The 16,750-nt window shown below is 43.0% G+C and overlaps 1 protein-coding gene across 1 annotated transcript; it reads right to left on the bottom strand.

The window, feature by feature from the left end:
* Nucleotides 1–2,923: 2,923 nt before the first annotated feature.
* LOC8029599 (glutathione S-transferase omega-1) lies at nt 2,924–15,032 on the bottom strand. Its single transcript, XM_029974814.4, has 5 exons — nt 14,822–15,032; nt 14,342–14,447; nt 5,183–5,402; nt 4,940–5,066; nt 2,924–3,439 (listed from the first exon to the last, which is right to left on the bottom strand). Exons 1-5 carry the CDS (start codon nt 14,844–14,846, stop codon nt 3,201–3,203), a joined length of 717 nt encoding a protein of 238 aa, XP_029830674.3. The 5' UTR covers nt 14,847–15,032; the 3' UTR covers nt 2,924–3,200.
* Nucleotides 15,033–16,750: the final 1,718 nt, after the last annotated feature.

The raw sequence follows: 16,750 nt of genomic DNA, 5'->3' as shown, positions 1-16,750 counted from the left end.
AGGGGTGGTGCGTCCAATACCGATTGTAGCTGAACCGGGTTCCGGCAAAGCACAAGGTCTATGGTGTGATTGAGGTTGTCGCCATGAATGTGCGTTGAAAAGCGGACAACCTGCGTCAGGTTCGCATAGTGCATTCAGTCCAAGAACGTTGCCTCTATCTCATTTGTTCGCGCCGGGACCGCGTAGTTCCCGTAAATAAGAAGGTTGAAGTCACCAGTCAGTAAGACGTTCATGAAGTGGTCATCCTGAGAGCTGATTCTGTCGAACACCTCACAGAGCTCGAAAAAGACACCATGCCCTGAGGTTGGGGGCCTGCAGAGTGAGCCGAGCGGCAGTTTTTCGCCGCGGCAGTTGAGTTGCATCCATACCGATTCGGAATTGGGGCTTTCAGGGTCTGCGCGGTGCGTTTGGGAAAATTCGTGCTTTACAGGAATCAAAACACCGCCTCCACAGCAATCTTTTCTAAATACCGCGTATTCAGGAGCAAATATTTCGTGATCCCAGACGGTGTCACCGAGCCGCGTTTCACACACACACGCGGCGTCTGCTGGATTGCAGCTCAGGTCGGACTGCAGTTCAGTGATCTTGTTTAGAAGACTTCGTGCATTTTAGTACTGCAGGGGGAACAGCACGGAGTTGCAGTAGATATTTCCGGAGAGCGGAAGGAGTCCAACCAGCACAATATTTAAAACCGTGTAGGGGTTGTAGCGTGTAGGCTTAGCGAGCCGGGGTGGGCTTTTGCCGTAGCAGTCTCGGCCGGTTGACCGGAGCTCACCTCGCAAGTCTGCTGCTTTCTCCTCAGAGACTGTCGTTTTCCGGCAGCGGCTGAGCAGAAAGAAAGCGCAAAACACGGCAAAAATTACGGGAGCCCAGTGCCGCTGTTTCTGGCTGCGACTGATGGCGGTCATGTTACCCTAGAAATTCATAGATAACAAGGTCCATACTTCTGGATTTATTACGTCAAACACAGGGGCCAGTGCTCGAAACAGATCTGACACGACTTTAGCGTCAGCCCTCGGCTGGGACAAGTGTTAAATCTCTATACCCGAGTTGGCCCCCGGTAAGTCACGTAAATATCCAGCATTGCGGCCTTGTTATGTGTTTAAATGATACATGCCGCGACCATCAATCAAAGCTAGATAGGTAGATCTATTCCCGTTAATACCGACCGGAGAAAAATAAAGAAAACAGACAAGGAGAGCAGAAAGTATAAAATCGCGCTAGGCAGTTACGATCTCCAATAAGCTTAGAGAAATCGGTGCTTCATCACACCTAACAATGGCAACGTTTAAGAAACTTAAGATAGCGAAGGCAGTTCGCCAGAAAACTAGGTGATTGTGGTACCGGTCGCTGCTACCACTATTACAACTTAAAAAAAAAATTTTGGGTAGTTTTGAATTTGGCAATGCATAGTTAAAGCTACCACTCCCCTAAAAACTGGCTTTTCATCTTTATATAATGGCGAATTCCACTCGTCGTTTTAAGCGCTCTGAAATCGACTTTTTTGGAGCGCGCGTCCACAACTGGTCGTTTGGGATCAACCCGGATATATTTTGCTCGTCGTTTTGGAGCAGCACCGACTCCTGATCTCAGTTCGGAGCGCCAAGATCTCAATCTGCGATTTTCTTGGCGCCGAGCGGAACCAATACCTCCGAGAGGGCACGTGACTTTCTACCTCACCGAGCATGACGGGAACGGAGCTAGGGCATCCGACGGTGGCTCGGAGCGTGCAGACGCTTTCTGGAAATGACGAGAGCCCAGAGCATTGGGAAATGCCGGGAAGACAGTCAGCCACTCCTGAATAAAAAAAAAACAATCGCGCCCCCCCCCCCCCCCCCTCCCTCCCCTCAACCCCCTATCCTCACAAATACTTTCTACGCCACTGAACTAAGAACATTGAGAGCTTCCGAGCTAGTGTTTGCCGTTTTGCGGTACTTTTCTTGCCAGAGTAAAAACACGTTGCCTAATCATACCCACCCAATAAAGTTAAATGTTTGAATGTTGCTATCTTGTAGCGTACATTGCAATATAGGCGCGGCATACAGAGCCAGACACTGCCGCAACGAACAAACGAAAACCGTCTCTGGACAGTAAGTAAACTAAGTAGTATCAGAAAGGCCGGTAAGTCGAGACTGGGTGACCTTCGACAGTCCTTGGCTAACCGGAAGAACCTTGGCTAACCGGCCGCCTTAGAAGAACGAGGTCGCGCGATGAAGCGATTACTCACCGCGTCTCATTTTAGACATACACTGTAGACAGGTTCCGTCTCAGACTCGCGGCACGCGTTTTCAAAACGCTCTTGATGAGTTTGCACATATGATTTGTATTTATGTCTCACGTGTTAGTGAACTAGCAAGCAAAGCAGCATTCGCAGAATTGAATCACGTTTCAGAGACGTCGATCTAGCACAAGTTTGCACATTGACATAGGCTTGTATTAGCCTGCTGATTTTGTTGTGCTAATTTTAATCCTATTAATATAGAGACATCTAGAATATGCAAAAATCATACGAGGCGATTGCGTCTGTCTCTTTTTGAACAAGAAACGAGGTAGAAATATTTCACAACTGTTACAGTTCAAAGCTCCGACTGAAACCAAAAATCTGTTTGAGATAGTAGACTCTGAGGCCCAGATCCCACAGCTTGTTCTGTTCCGTTAGAAGTTTCCATTATTTTGGGAGGAAACTTGCATTGAATTGGAGAACTGTTCCTTTACTGTATTACTTTTTAAGCGAATTTCTAGGTACAAGCTACTGCCAAAAGTCGGCCATATAAGATGCATTTTTTTTTTTTTATGTTTCACAACACTAGAACGGGGCATAATAAAAACAGGGCTCCAAAGACATATTGCAACAGAGGAGTCATTTCCCACTCGTACAATTTCTAACCTTAACAACATTATCACGTCGAGCGCAGGTAACTCGTTGCAGGGGTGTATAAACTTTATTTTATATAGAAAAACGAGCTCTTCGCTGCGCTCGGATCAATACAAAAAAGCCGAAGTTTGCACAAAGGTGTCAGAATTAGATGCATACCTCCGCGTTATATTAATGCAAGATTATAAAGGCACACATCCTATTAGTAGGACACTGCTATCAATTCACGTTAATTCTTTAAAGGCCGTGTACAAATAAAACAGTCTCCAGGACCCTTCCAAAAGCACTGTCGTCAGTTGGGAGTTGGTGCAGGGAGTTTCCAGATTTAGAGACCAACGTCATAGTCGGTGTTTCCCTCCAGGACGCCCCTTGTATAATCAACCAGGTGGTCCTCGAGTTTAAGCGCCATGACCGCACCGTCTTTCTTCATGGCTTCCATCCACTGTACGAGAAGTGGGAATTCCCGAGACGTTGGAAACTTCAGCTCTGGGAAAATAATGCTGAAAGTCGAAGCCTTTGGGAAAAATGGCCAGATCATGTAGTCAACGAAGCCAGGCTGGTTTCCTAGAAGCGGGCAGAAAGACAGCATAAATTGGGGTACCCCATGGGCCGGTAGTCTGTTTAAAAAACCAGCCCTCAAACATTTCGATTCTACGCTATAAAACAGCCTCTGAAAAAGCTAGCGCACAACTCAATCAGTTTGTTAGCAAAGGCAACGTTCTGCGAGAATTTGTGTTATAAAATCATCAAGCTCTTCGAAGTTTGTATGACGTGAACATCAACAGTGGAATTCAGTAATACAAATATATAAAAAAGCTTTTTTTTTAGTTTGTAGAAACAATATATTCAGATCATCAAGGAGGCCTAAGATCAAATGAACACTAAACCTTTAAAAGCAATGCTGCGATTTCACACTTCTGCATTTTGCCTGACGACTAGCGAGATCAATTTTATTTTAGAGTTACTGCAGATCGATTAAAAAAGCAAGGGAGGTCTGTGCCACTCATATTTACGAACAAAATGTTACCGGCCATAAACTGACAGGTTTGACTTTCTATTTATTTTTCACTCCTCTCTTTGTAGCAATCTATCTTAACTGATTATCAAAGCAATTTATTGGTTGTGTTCCGTCATTTAGATCCTATGCCCATGCAACAGTAAGAAAGTATGTTAAAAAGAAATAAAGACTAAGAATGTTTGGGAGCTGTTACAGTCGAGCTATCATAAATTCTGTATTCTATTGAAACATCTCGAAAAAAACATTTATGGATTCCTTAGACGAAGCAATACTAAGCAAAGTTCCCTCTCTCTATATATATATATATGTATTCCGAATATTTTTAATACCCTTCATAGTCACTCTTCCTTTTCCACACGCACATCAACAAGAAGACATTTCACACACCATCCCATCCTGAAGAAATGAGGATATGTTCAGGATCTCCACTCTCGAAGTGGTGTTAATCCCGAACATATCCTCATTGCTACTTTTGCGTGCGCTCAGTTGCACGGGGGTGATTGTGCTGAAGAGCTGTAACAAAGACTGTGAAAAATGCTACAAATCAATTTATTTAGTTTTAATGATTTGGATTAACATTGTTTATAATGACTAATTTCAAAGATTTACGATATTTTTGTTGCTCCTGTTCCGAATATTTTTAATACCCTTCATAGTCACTCTTCCTCTTCCACACGAACATCAACCAGAAGAAGAGGACATTTCACACACCATCCCACCCTGAAGAAAAGCGGTCCCCACTTGAAACGTTGGTGCAGTAAAGGCCTTTCCTGGAACTCCTCAACTTTCGTTATATATATAGAGAGAGAGGGAGAGAGAGAGTTGAAATGTATATATCACCTCTATATATATATGCAGAGATGATTATATATACTATATATAAGCATCTCTGCATTTATTTTAGCACTCTAAACATGCATGTCAGAGTGCAGGTGTTTTAATAAATGGCAATGAGTGATAAAATTAATAGAGGAACCTCAGAGCAGCACGCTTGATGGATAAATACCAAATATACTTTTCGGAAGCATTTACTGCACATTACATACCTGAGAAGAATGGGCTCTTTCGTTCCTTCAGTTCATCTTCGAACAAGTTAAGTTTTCCTCGAAACTCGGCCCAGAGCTCATCCTTACTGTCTTTATTATGATGAATCTTCAGCATCGGCATCACAGCCTAAATGGAAGTCCGAAAAGCACCAGTTCTACATTACAGGCACTGGCTGGCACAACGGCTTTCTACAGTTATATCAAGACATATCTGTGTAACCAATCATGAGCTTTACAACTTACCGCTGTAGCTGCTTCCACAAATAGCTTGTCCTTAGCCTTGATGTAAGGATCGGTAGATATCAACCTTGTTTTGCCGTAGGCCTCATCCAAATACTCGGACACAACCAGAGATTCATACAGGATCTTATCATCCTGCTGGAGAATTGGCACTTTCCCAGCTGGATTTAGCTTGAAGTGCCACTCCGGCTTGTTCTTCAAGTCTAGGTTAATGATTTCATGCCTAAAAGATGCAAAGGTATAGCATCAGGAAAGTTCTATTTAGTAAACATGCCACAACCCCATGTCTATAAAGAGGGTGAGTAGGTTCGCAAATGCTTAACGAGCTCAACAAATGTAAAGCTTGCATAACACCGAATACTCGATTTCTACTTACTATCAATATATATCAATATATCGCCTAAAAAGAAGCTGTGAGTATATTACACAACAATGACTACTATGGGTATTCAAGGGAGATTGTGACTAGAACATTGAGTGGGAATCAGAATGATGAAAAGTTGCAGACTATAGAATACGCAGCGTCCAAAATTAGAAGTTGTTTTAAAACATAGGTACGGTCAATTTCTAAAACTCTCTGAGACACTAGGTAAAATAAATTAAATACAAATTAAAACCGAGCTGATCAACTTGCTGGATATTTATTTTATATATTAATTACACTTCCTCCGGATGACACTTACAGCAAAAGCTAGAATCCAGATAGCAAAAACAGGGCCGAGAACCGAACGTTTATAATGACATGAACCTTATAAAGGCTCCCAACATCTCAACTGTAATACAGAGTATTTTGCATTAAAAATTGATAGAATAAAAATATAGACAAGGCGTGCTTTATTGGTTTTAATTCAGACGATTCACCAACAGAACTAATAAAATGTTAAGATTATTTGTCGCTGAAAAGCGACAGCTTCGTTATGTACAAAACATGTAGAAAACATTTAGGCCAATGCTCCGAGCTTCTGCAGTACACCGACTATTCGCCCCATGAAAGATCCTCAAATGCCCCAAGTATAGCCTCTTATAGACCGGTGTCTGCTCTGTTCCTTCGGCGCCGCCATGTTTGTTTTTGCTGACGCCATGACACAATAGGGGAACTGCGCTTTTTGAAAGACTTCGCTTTTTTTTTTTCTTTATAGAAACGTTCGCACGTGTCGTAGTGCAAGAACGTCAAAAATGCGTCGTCACGAAGCTCCAAGAACAACACCGATGCCAAGAACGGTGTAGAAAGAGGAAATCTGGTTTTATGCGCAGCCCCTTTTCTTCAAAGAGCCTGCCGTTTGAGATTATTCTTTCCAATTTTTATCGCGGTGGGCTAGGATTTCGGACACTGGTCTATAGACTGGAAAGCCCGTCAAATTTACGACGGAACAATCGAGCACCCCGTCGCCGGAGAAGAGAAAGTAGAAGCGGCAGGACGGCGAACGCAATGGTAGCGTAGGAGGTGACCTCTCCTCAGTGCCAGCGGACCTTGCGGCCTCTCCACAAAACGCCATTTGTATTTCTTTTTTCTCTTTCGCTTTTTTCTCCTTCGAAACCTGTCCAGTTCTCCCTTCGTTTTTAAACACTTTTTTTGCGTATTACATTATGATGCAAAAGCAACTAGCCCAACTAGCGATCCTAATCCATGTCATTATCCTCCTATCAAAAAAAAAAAAAAAAAAGAACAGGACTGTTTTTGGATTTGACCACTCGCGCTGTGGTGGCGCCATGAGGGGTCCCCTCCAGGACGCTCTGGAGATCTCCTTTCACCACCTCTCCTCTCCCTTTTTTCTTGACCGCTTTCCGTTGGGTTCTCACAGGAATATTAGTATATAGGAGGCTATGCCTCAAGTAATGTAATAAAAAATATGTACTATTAAGGATATAAACGTAAAGACGATAGACCCTACCATGAGCTATTGATTAAACTTGTTTTTATCTGCCAAGTCTCATCAGTCAATCAATAGCACCACTTCGGTTGGCTGTACAGCCCTTATAATCAAGACTGCTCAACACTGCAGCATGCTACGCAGATGAAAACCAATAGGAAGCTTTTGTATCTCGTAAAGCTCAAAAGACCGCTTTCCAGATACTGACTCTGTACCAGGGCCAAACGTGTGCCCATATTTATTATACTTTCCTCAATCTTTCCTACACCGTTGCAAAAAAAAAAAAAAAGTAAATTTATTTTGGCGCGAGGACACCAAAATCAATATAAAAAGCTCTAGCGGGCACTTCGGTCACCTTTAAGAATGCAAACGACATAAGTGATATGAGGGACACAGGAATGGTCACATGGGAGGCATGGTTTTCTCTAGTCTTCTTTTCATGAACTAGAAATAACATTGTATCCTGAAATTCGGCTTTTAACTAGCATTCTAACTTTGCATATCACAGTTTTCGAGTAAATGCGAAATTAATCATATTTTATCGGCCAGAATTTTCGGATGCTTTCGGTTTGATCTGAAAACTCGGAACCCTAGCAATATTGCATCCAACTATCAGGCTCTCTACCCTAGTTGGCTGCGCGCTCGCGCACCAGCTGTACACTCCACCTGACCTGATGTTTTTAACGGCACTTTATTCCAGAACATTCTGAATGGAAATTTGTCAAACGCTGGGAGGCTACAAAAAGGTCATAGTCGATCAAGGAGGGTAGTAAATATGCATATCGCCGCCAAAGCCGGTTGCAGATTTGGCATTTCATTGTGGGCACAAGTTCGCATTAATAAATTATTGTTCTTCGATCTAGGCTTGACCTACTAGCCATTCGCTACACTGAGGGGAAGCTACAGCTAACATGAGGTTCTAATCATCACTGTTTTCTACTCTACTGCATAGTACTTACGAGCAAGCCTGGGGTAATTACGGTAGCTAGGCAGTCGATACAGTGTAGGCAAATACGAACAACAATATTTGGAAATACAAATACCGAATATGTTAAAATGGCAGCTAAACTGCAAATAGTGAAATAAATCTGTGTAAATGTCAGGATACATATTAAAGTGCACTTGCAAAGCAAACAAAAGTCTGAATGAAAATAAAGATACACGAACATATACTAGCAGTTGAAATACTAGCACTCAAATATATATGTACAGTCAGCACAGAATGAAACCCGAACGCCGGAATGCGGCCATCCACACAGGCTGCTCCACCTAGAGGGCCCCTGAGAACTAATGAAAATGCGCCGGGGTGCGAGGGTGCGGGTCCTACTAAGATGTGCTCGACCCTCGCGCGGCGCGTCTGCGCCTTCCGCGTTTCGCCGGTGGCGCGCTGTAAGCGCCGTTTCTCGGGGTTCTTTTGTGTCGCCGCACTGTCGCCCGGTACAAATGTACAAAATACATTTGTAATTCTTAATATTCTTGTTGTTGCGTCGCAATCAAAATTGAAGGCATCCGTATAAAAAGCAGCATCAACTGCATACTGTAAGGCGGCCTAAGGCCCCATATTGCCCTTTACGGCGCGGAGACAGGTCGCCTCATTCGTAAATTCAAATTGCTAATTCTGGAAAAAAAAGAATATATATATATATACAGCTTTGCGGTTTTACGGCTCATAGGACAAGTCTAGAAATAAATTATTTCGTCTCGTTTCCCCAAGAATCACATGAGGATTAACCAATCGGGAATTTATCCTCAGTCTACTCACGTTTCGGGGTAACGTGACACTTAGGCCCCTATTTGTATTCCGATAACAGGCATCGTCAGAGATAAAAGCGGGGTATCGATGGTCTCTAGAAAATTCGCTTGGCGCTTTTCTGATCAGCTCGATTCAGGCAAATATGCCCCTTCACAAACCAGCGCGTAAAAACGAATATATGGCTCATTAGGTGGCAGATGCTAAGGGAAGGTCCGAATGTCGTAACCCCCCCCCCCCTCCCCCCCTCTTTCTTGAATTTCCTGGGCTGGCATGTTCACAGGGATGGACAGTATTTCAAATGCAAGTATTTGAATACGTATTTAAATTACTTTGTGTATTTTGCATTTATTTTTAATTAAAAATTGGGTAATGTGTTTGATGAGTGTATTTAAATACTAAAACGTGGGTATTTCAAATACAATTGTAATTAAATACAATTTTGTGGACGAAAATGCATCTCTCAGATTTATTGTCACTGTCCAGAGCAGGAAGAAAACTATGTTCTGCACCGAATGCAGTGTCTCTCAATCAAGCACAAGCGTTTAGTGACTTTGTGATTACGGTGCTAGTCCAGGGCAAGAATAGTGACGAAATCGACGTTCACAGGCAGACTGGCTAAATAAGTGCCTGTGACAACTTGTGATGCTTTCCAGCCTGATGACCATCCATATTTTTGCATGAAACATTCTAAATGCGCGGGTCGTCCAGATTTTCGCAACTGGTGCGAGTTGCAACAATAAAAACATTCTCTAGCTAGTGCTGCGCGTCTTGGTCGTCTCGGTTCTTTGTTGGTATACACCAAAATGTAATCGACAAAAAAAGCTGTTTGAAGCTCTGTACTTCTTTCACCTATTATGTCCAAGCTGATTACATTTTCATTTGTGATTATATTTCTATTACTTTACTACGGCCTCGCACACTAACTCCCGAGTGTGCGATGCAAAATTAAAATGAGATACCCAGAAACCCGTTGCAGGCAGGGTGTCGAACCGGAACCGAACCGAACCGAAAACCGGAACAGAACCGTTATTTTTAGCCGAACCGGAACTGAACGAACCGAAATCTTCGCCGCCATCTTGGAACTGAACCGGAACGGAACCGGAAAAAAAATATAACGGTAACCGGTTCAAAACGGTTCACGGTAATTTTTTTTGTTAGTATTACAAATTTATTATTTGGGAATAAAAAATTGGCACGTGAATTCCTCTAAGTATTGATCAAATCGTCATATACAGAATTCCAATGTATAATAAATCCTGGTTTTTTGCGGCGCTTTCTTATTGGCACTATGAATAGCCATGTGTCACATCGTCACGTGACGTCATAATGTCAAGACATGCTGTCAAGTAATGTCACATCACGTGACCCCGTGACGTCCCGTGACTCACCGCGTAAAGTCGATTCAAATTGAGGACGTCGCTAGATCTATTAACGTTGTTGATACCGTGACGTCACATGACATCACAACTTCGCACTGAGAGTCCCGTGACACCATGATGTACCCGATTTTCATGATCCCGAGTCAAATGCTCTGGTTCATGACAACCAGTATCGCCAAACATTCGGGTAACGGCTCGTGTTCAACTGAAAGATTATGGTGGGCCCGGGTCCCACTAGAGCTAGAAGCAGAAGCAAACGAAAGCGACAAGCCTCAGACACATGCAGCATGTTTGCGATGGTACCTTTATACGGCTTTGAGTTGTTCGGTGCTCGCGAAGTTTGCACGAGTGTTTACAAGCCTGCAAATGGTACCATCGTGTGCATGATACTCGTGTTTGAGCATAGCCTTCTTTATTCTACAAAGCCTGTCAAATCGCGAAATACTCTGGTTTAAGGCTAGCCGCTGTCGTTTGTTTCTGTTTGTCGCTTTAGTGGGGCTCGGGCCCCATTATAGCCCAACTAAAACTATATCTGAAGATTAGCCCATGCTTCACTTTGCCAACCCTGCGTATGACTATGATAAACACTGACGCTGCATATATTAGGGTCAGATCACGTGGCTGATAGTTCTAATTGCGATTTGAGGAGGGGAAAGCTGTTTCATTTCTTTCTTTCGACTGTCTCTCATTTCTCGGAGGAACAAACTAATGGATGCTTTTGCAAGTTATCAACGTCAGGGATTACAACCTGGCGGTATTTATTGAACTGAAGGTAAAAAAAATGCTGCACGGCCCATTTTACATGTATGCACACCATTGAGGCTCCCAAACATGTTTTCGTTATTGCTGAACTGCCTCAGAAAGTTGTACCGAGAATAGAAGTGTTAAAGGGTCTAAATGTGACGTATTAGTCCGACGTTACATGGAACTATTAGTGTGTACGTGAGGGATAGCTGAAAAGAAAGATCCTAGTGGTCTCACGGGGATAGCCACACGTTGGCAGCCGCTCTAAGTCTCACAGGAGTGTCGTTCTCAAGTTCTCCAAGTTTTGACCGCCCTGTATTTTGTTTAACCTTCACAGTTTGGTGCAAAGTAAAAGCAAGGAAGAATTACTGTTAACGAGTGACACAAATATAATTGTCGAGTGAACACCACTCAATACGGAGCAGGCAATCCCTGAGGAATAAAAAGTATTTTGAGAAGAAACTAAAAAAAAAGGGAGTGGGGAAGGGGGTAGGTTTAAAGCATACTGTGTCGTAAAGATTCCTCTACCGCGCACTTTCGGCGCAGACTAGAAAGCGTGGCCTGGAAACGATAGTGACAGATGGGTAGTTGGTACAACTTTTATTTGTAAAAACACTCTTGCCAGAAAGAACGTTTTCGCCGCGCCAGATACTCGCGCCGTGTCTAACGACGATGCACCAACAAGAAAAATGTGTGCCTCTCAAATACATAGCTTGCACTGAGCGCGAAAATTTTGCAGCGTGCATTTTGCCCCATCGGATTTGATATTCTCAGCAAGAACAACTCGCAATGACAACCAGTATCTAGTGCGATTACGTCACGTGCAAACCATGTTAAATACTTCAGCTTTCTGGTGAAGTGCGACGTTCGCAAAAAAGGTGTAAAGTTGTGTAGTATTTATAGCAGTCTCGCGATGATATACGGCAGCCTAATGAAATGTTGCAGCACGTACATGACTGATAAAGAACAGAGTCGTGAAGTAAGGTCCCAAAACAAGTGCACGTAAAACCTAAGATAACATTAATAGTATCTCGCGACGTTTCGAGCTGAGGCAAGCTGATGCCCAAAAGTGACTTATATTAGGATTCTAAAAATCTTCATTTGCCCTGCGAGGAATCTATGTTTAATTAGGAATATCATTTTATGCATTTCTATGCATCTCTTTTTGCAGTAAAGCGTTGTGTAAGGGATTATTTAGAAAAAATTGCGTGTCATCTCCTTATTTCTGCACATTTCGTGTATTTGCCTTGCGATATATCATGTGACCACAGTGTTTTTTGGCATTCCCTGCAACCCAGTATTTTACACTGCAAAACACCTAACAAAAGCACGTTGCCGAAGACTCAACAGCTGGCGTATTTTCGAGTATCGTCTTTCCGTGTCGGTTTCAGGCGGTTATGTGAACTTCATGAAGTCAAATTTATCGATGATAATACAAATATACTTAATTCCTGTCAAGATTTGGCAGCATAAATAGAAGATCCTCAAAGATATATAAGTAAATGCACTTTTAAATTATCTGAAAGGTGTTCTGCAAATCTTTTTCGGCGCTTTTATCCTCTATAGACACGTTATAGGTGATTTGGAAAAGCTTTAAATAATGTTGTTGTTTTTTTTATTTTGAAGCTAATTTAAATAACTATATGTGTTCCTCACGCATATATAACTTCTCAAATATATAGAAGTTTATTATTGCGTTTTTTATATGTTTTTATTATCGCCTTTTTTTACTGGAACGAATGATGGAACTATGACGATTGCACACTTAAACTCTCAGAAAGTGTCCAATTAAGTAGCTTCCGAATTGAGTAGAGCATGAAATTCCACTTTGTTCTATTTGACAAAAATCATCAATTAGAGAGGGTGATGCTTATTTGCAAATTAAATTGACCGGCATTTTGTCAAGAGCAAACCTCAGAACCAGGCTATGCCAGTTTATCCAATATAGAAAATGTTCGCATGGGTAAGCACTGTTTTAGGTCAGATTCGATCTCAGTACGAAGGTGCTCATAGGTTAGAGTGAACAATTTCAGCCACTCCTTTTCGCATGATTCGCCGCCCGCATCATGGTGCTGAGAGCAAACAATGCTAGTTAGAAAAAACAAGCATTGCGATTGTCGCTTAGTGTTTTTATAAAATATAGAGTGGAAGGACTTGTCCCGTGACTTTCGTGACATTTTTAAAATTATATTGCCTTAAGATCAGTCGTCTCGTCGTCATATATATATTGTGAAACGTATTCCGTAAAACACATTTTATGGTATATATGGCGACGAGGTGCCCATTTCATGATTTTATTCACTGTAATTAATTTCTTAGTTCAAGGGCAAAACCACGATTCAACATCTAATACTGCGATACAAAGTTGTACCTGTCACGGGTATTTTAGGAAACCTACTTCACTTCGCGAAAACATTTCGATTCAGGTACAATGTATGTGACTCTGGTAAACGAAGGGAGGTTGAGTCGTATAAACACGACGTTTGGTATGTTAATGGAGATTTTCCTTTCTTGTTGTGTAGGTATAAATAACAGAATTTTATCATTTTTGTACCTGAAAATAAAACTGGATTGAACAAACGATAAGAAAAAGAAACGTAAACTACTTATTTTTCGTGGGCTCAATATTTCGCGATTTAGGTCAAAGCTAAAGTTTTGGAATAATTCGTGGGTTGTAATTTTCTCGACGCGGTGGAATCTCACTATAAATTTCAATCTGTTTACATTTTACCGAAATTGTTCGCGGGACCCATCTTTCGCGAATCGTAGGCGATTCGCGAAATTTTCAAAAATAGGTCCTCGCAAAAATCAGATTGTTTACAGCAGTTAGTTTCATGGCCTAAATAGTGCCCATTGACAGAACAACGCAGAAAATATATTCTCAATTTAGCGGTTCAAACCGGTTCGAACCGGTTTGAACCGTTATTTTTGCGCCCCGGAACTGAACCGGAACTGAACCGAAAGCCGTGAACCCGAACCCGAACCGAACCGATAAAAATATCGGTTCGACACTCTGGTTGCAGGTGCCCTGAAGTCGCTGACGCAAATTTTGAGGAATGTATTTGGAAAATTATTTGTAGGAGACCAAATACATTTGGTAGTATTTGTATCTTGTACTTAAATGCTTTTTTGTAAATGTAATTAGATTTGTAAATAAATACATTTTTGACGAAGTATTTTGTATTTGTATTTCTATACATATTTGCATGTATTTTGCCCATCCATGCACGTGCAAAAATTTATAAGGAAAAAAAAGGGGGGAGGGTGTCTTCGACATCTCATATGCTGAACCTCCTCCTCCTCCTCCTCCTCCTCCCCCTCCTTTGACAACACCTGCATCCGCCCCTGGGCTCATCCACGATAGCATGCGCACTTATGGGAGGCGAAAGCCACGTTTTAATCCAAGTTGACTTACGGAATATTTTTCGCCTGGAGTACAAGAAGAGATCTGTGGCAGAACGGGCAGAACCGCATGCTGTAGATTCGAAGTTTCCCGGCCACCAAGGGCGGGCATTCCATTCCTGCACGAAAAAAAGAAAAGGCTTTTTGAACAGCATGATGACGCAAAAAAAAGCAATGTAAAAGGAAAATGTTTCCACCCAGCACGACACAGCTGTCGCGTAGCAAGACAGGCAGCTTATGGGGCTTCGGCCCTAAACTACACACACACACACACACACACATTCATATTAAACCCTCCACCACCTCCACCTCCACCTCCACCCCCCCCCCCTCCCCCCCCCCCCGAAAAAAATTCTTGGCTACGCCATTACGATCCAGTGCCACGCGCCAATGCGGAAAGGCGAACGCCACCCTTGGCTGTCAAAACAGCACAATGCAAAAATGTGCGACCGGCGTCGCTTCAGATTTTAGCGGGCATGACGTGTTCACTTACCAGCTCTGTAAGCCTTGAGCGTCATTGTTCTCCTGAAAAGGTTACGTAACTGGTTCAGCCTGATGATGAGATGTCGAGGAACTGTCAGCACTAATCCGAAATGCGAGTTTTCTGCGGCACGGCGAGCTGACAAACACCGAACAACCACACGAACGCCGACGACTGCCGCGAAGTGTGCGAACGCGCCGGGTGCGTCCGAGAGGGGTGTTGTATCGTCCTCAAATCTTCAACTAGATGGCGCCACGAGCGCGACGCCTCGATAGAGGGCCGCACCTAGAGAGCCGAGTGCGTTCAACTCAAACCATGGAGAGCGTTTGCAGTTTAATGACGGCGCCAGGAGATGGCGGGATATACATTTTTGTTTTCGCGTTTAAAAAATGCTTATCATATCGGAACAAAAATGTTGTCTATAGAAAAGTGTCATTCTATTCTTCGAGTAAAATCTTCAAGCATATCCAGGGCTGTTTGCAACCGAATTTATGTTGAAAAACCACCGGCAGCCCTATAGACAGTAGACACACAGCAACAATTTGCAATTTAATGGCGCCCCTAAGCACTTACCCCGATCCAGCAGTTGAACGCACTCTTGCTGGAGGCTCTCTAGCCGCACCTGTAGTGCCCGTAGATTGCGAGGTTGCAAAGGTAGCATATGCATATCCGTTCTTTGCCTGTGTATGCGCGCGTGTGCGTGTGCATGTGTGCGTGTGTGCTTGTGCGTGCGAGCGTGTGCGTGTATGTCTGTGTTTTGAACTTTGAACTTTGAACTTTGAACTTTATTTCAGCAACATTATGCCGAGGACACCGGACAAAAAGCTAACAGAAATTAACTTTTTGTATAGGGGGATAGGGCCAGTAATGTAACGCGCTTATCGTGTTATTATTCGAAACATGGACTTCAAACAAGTTCTGACCTGTCTCTCAGATGATCGCAGTCACCGCCATTGATGTGATCCCCAATGTCGAGTGAATAATCACTCAGCAAGCGTCATGCCAGACGTTAGAGTGTTAACCTGTGAGAACAATCGATGGCGGTGGAACGTGCCTCAAGGGAGATGTGCCGTCTTCCTTTGTTTCTAAAGTCTCCGGTCGAGAAGAAATGTCGGGAGACATGCATCAAGGGTGACGGGAATGAAAGAGATAAAAGGTGTTCAATCGATTTCCAACCTCGACTTAGGAAGCCCACTCCGCCTCGAGTCCTACAAATACAAATCAAACTGCCCATAGAGTCGTAAGAACTAATGCCACCCTCTCAAATTACAGCTACAAGGCCACGTTATACATGGTCAATGCTAACTGAGAGTATTACAGGCCAATAACGAGTTGTGTAAGGTAGCCACCAGTGCTGTTGATCATATTAGGGTTGCGCCTATCGTCAACCGTTTCCACCATCATTTGCCCTTGGTCATGGATGAGATGCGCATCATGTGACACATACGCCACACCCCACGGCAAGAAATGAGGGGTAGTTGGGAAGATGCAGCTGGCCGCAACTGCTAGCTTCGGGGACGTCGAGAGAAACGTCCTTGATAAAAGAAGTCACCAGCCTTAAAATGCGCGTTTCGTGATTTCATCACCATGCGAAAGTTTGTATAAATTCAATATAATATAAAATTTTTAAAAAGGCTTATTTTTAATAGGTGCAACACGTTAACTGGCTGAGCGGTGCTGGAAAAGCGTGCTAAGGAAAGTTTTGAAACGTCAGCTGTCCTTAAAACTCCTCGTTATTCACCAGGGAATATTTCAACTGTAAAAGCGCACACCGCTGGTATATGAATAGCTTTGAAGACATATTAAAGAAAACAAAAATCCACGCAACAGTGGGACTAAAAGTTGGCCTGAGCAGCTTCGTTTCAACTCTTACATGCAATTATTCCCGCACATGGAAGTGTTCTCTTGTAACGCCTGTTCGGTCCTGCACGTGCAGGGCTA

This window comes from Ixodes scapularis, unplaced genomic scaffold, assembly GCF_016920785.2.
Source record: "Ixodes scapularis isolate PalLabHiFi unplaced genomic scaffold, ASM1692078v2 PGA_scaffold2__306_contigs__length_199485367, whole genome shotgun sequence".
Taxonomy (NCBI): domain Eukaryota; kingdom Metazoa; phylum Arthropoda; class Arachnida; order Ixodida; family Ixodidae; genus Ixodes; species Ixodes scapularis.
The sequence above is the reverse complement of the archived record's forward strand: the minus strand, read 5'-3'. Positions and strand labels throughout refer to the sequence as shown.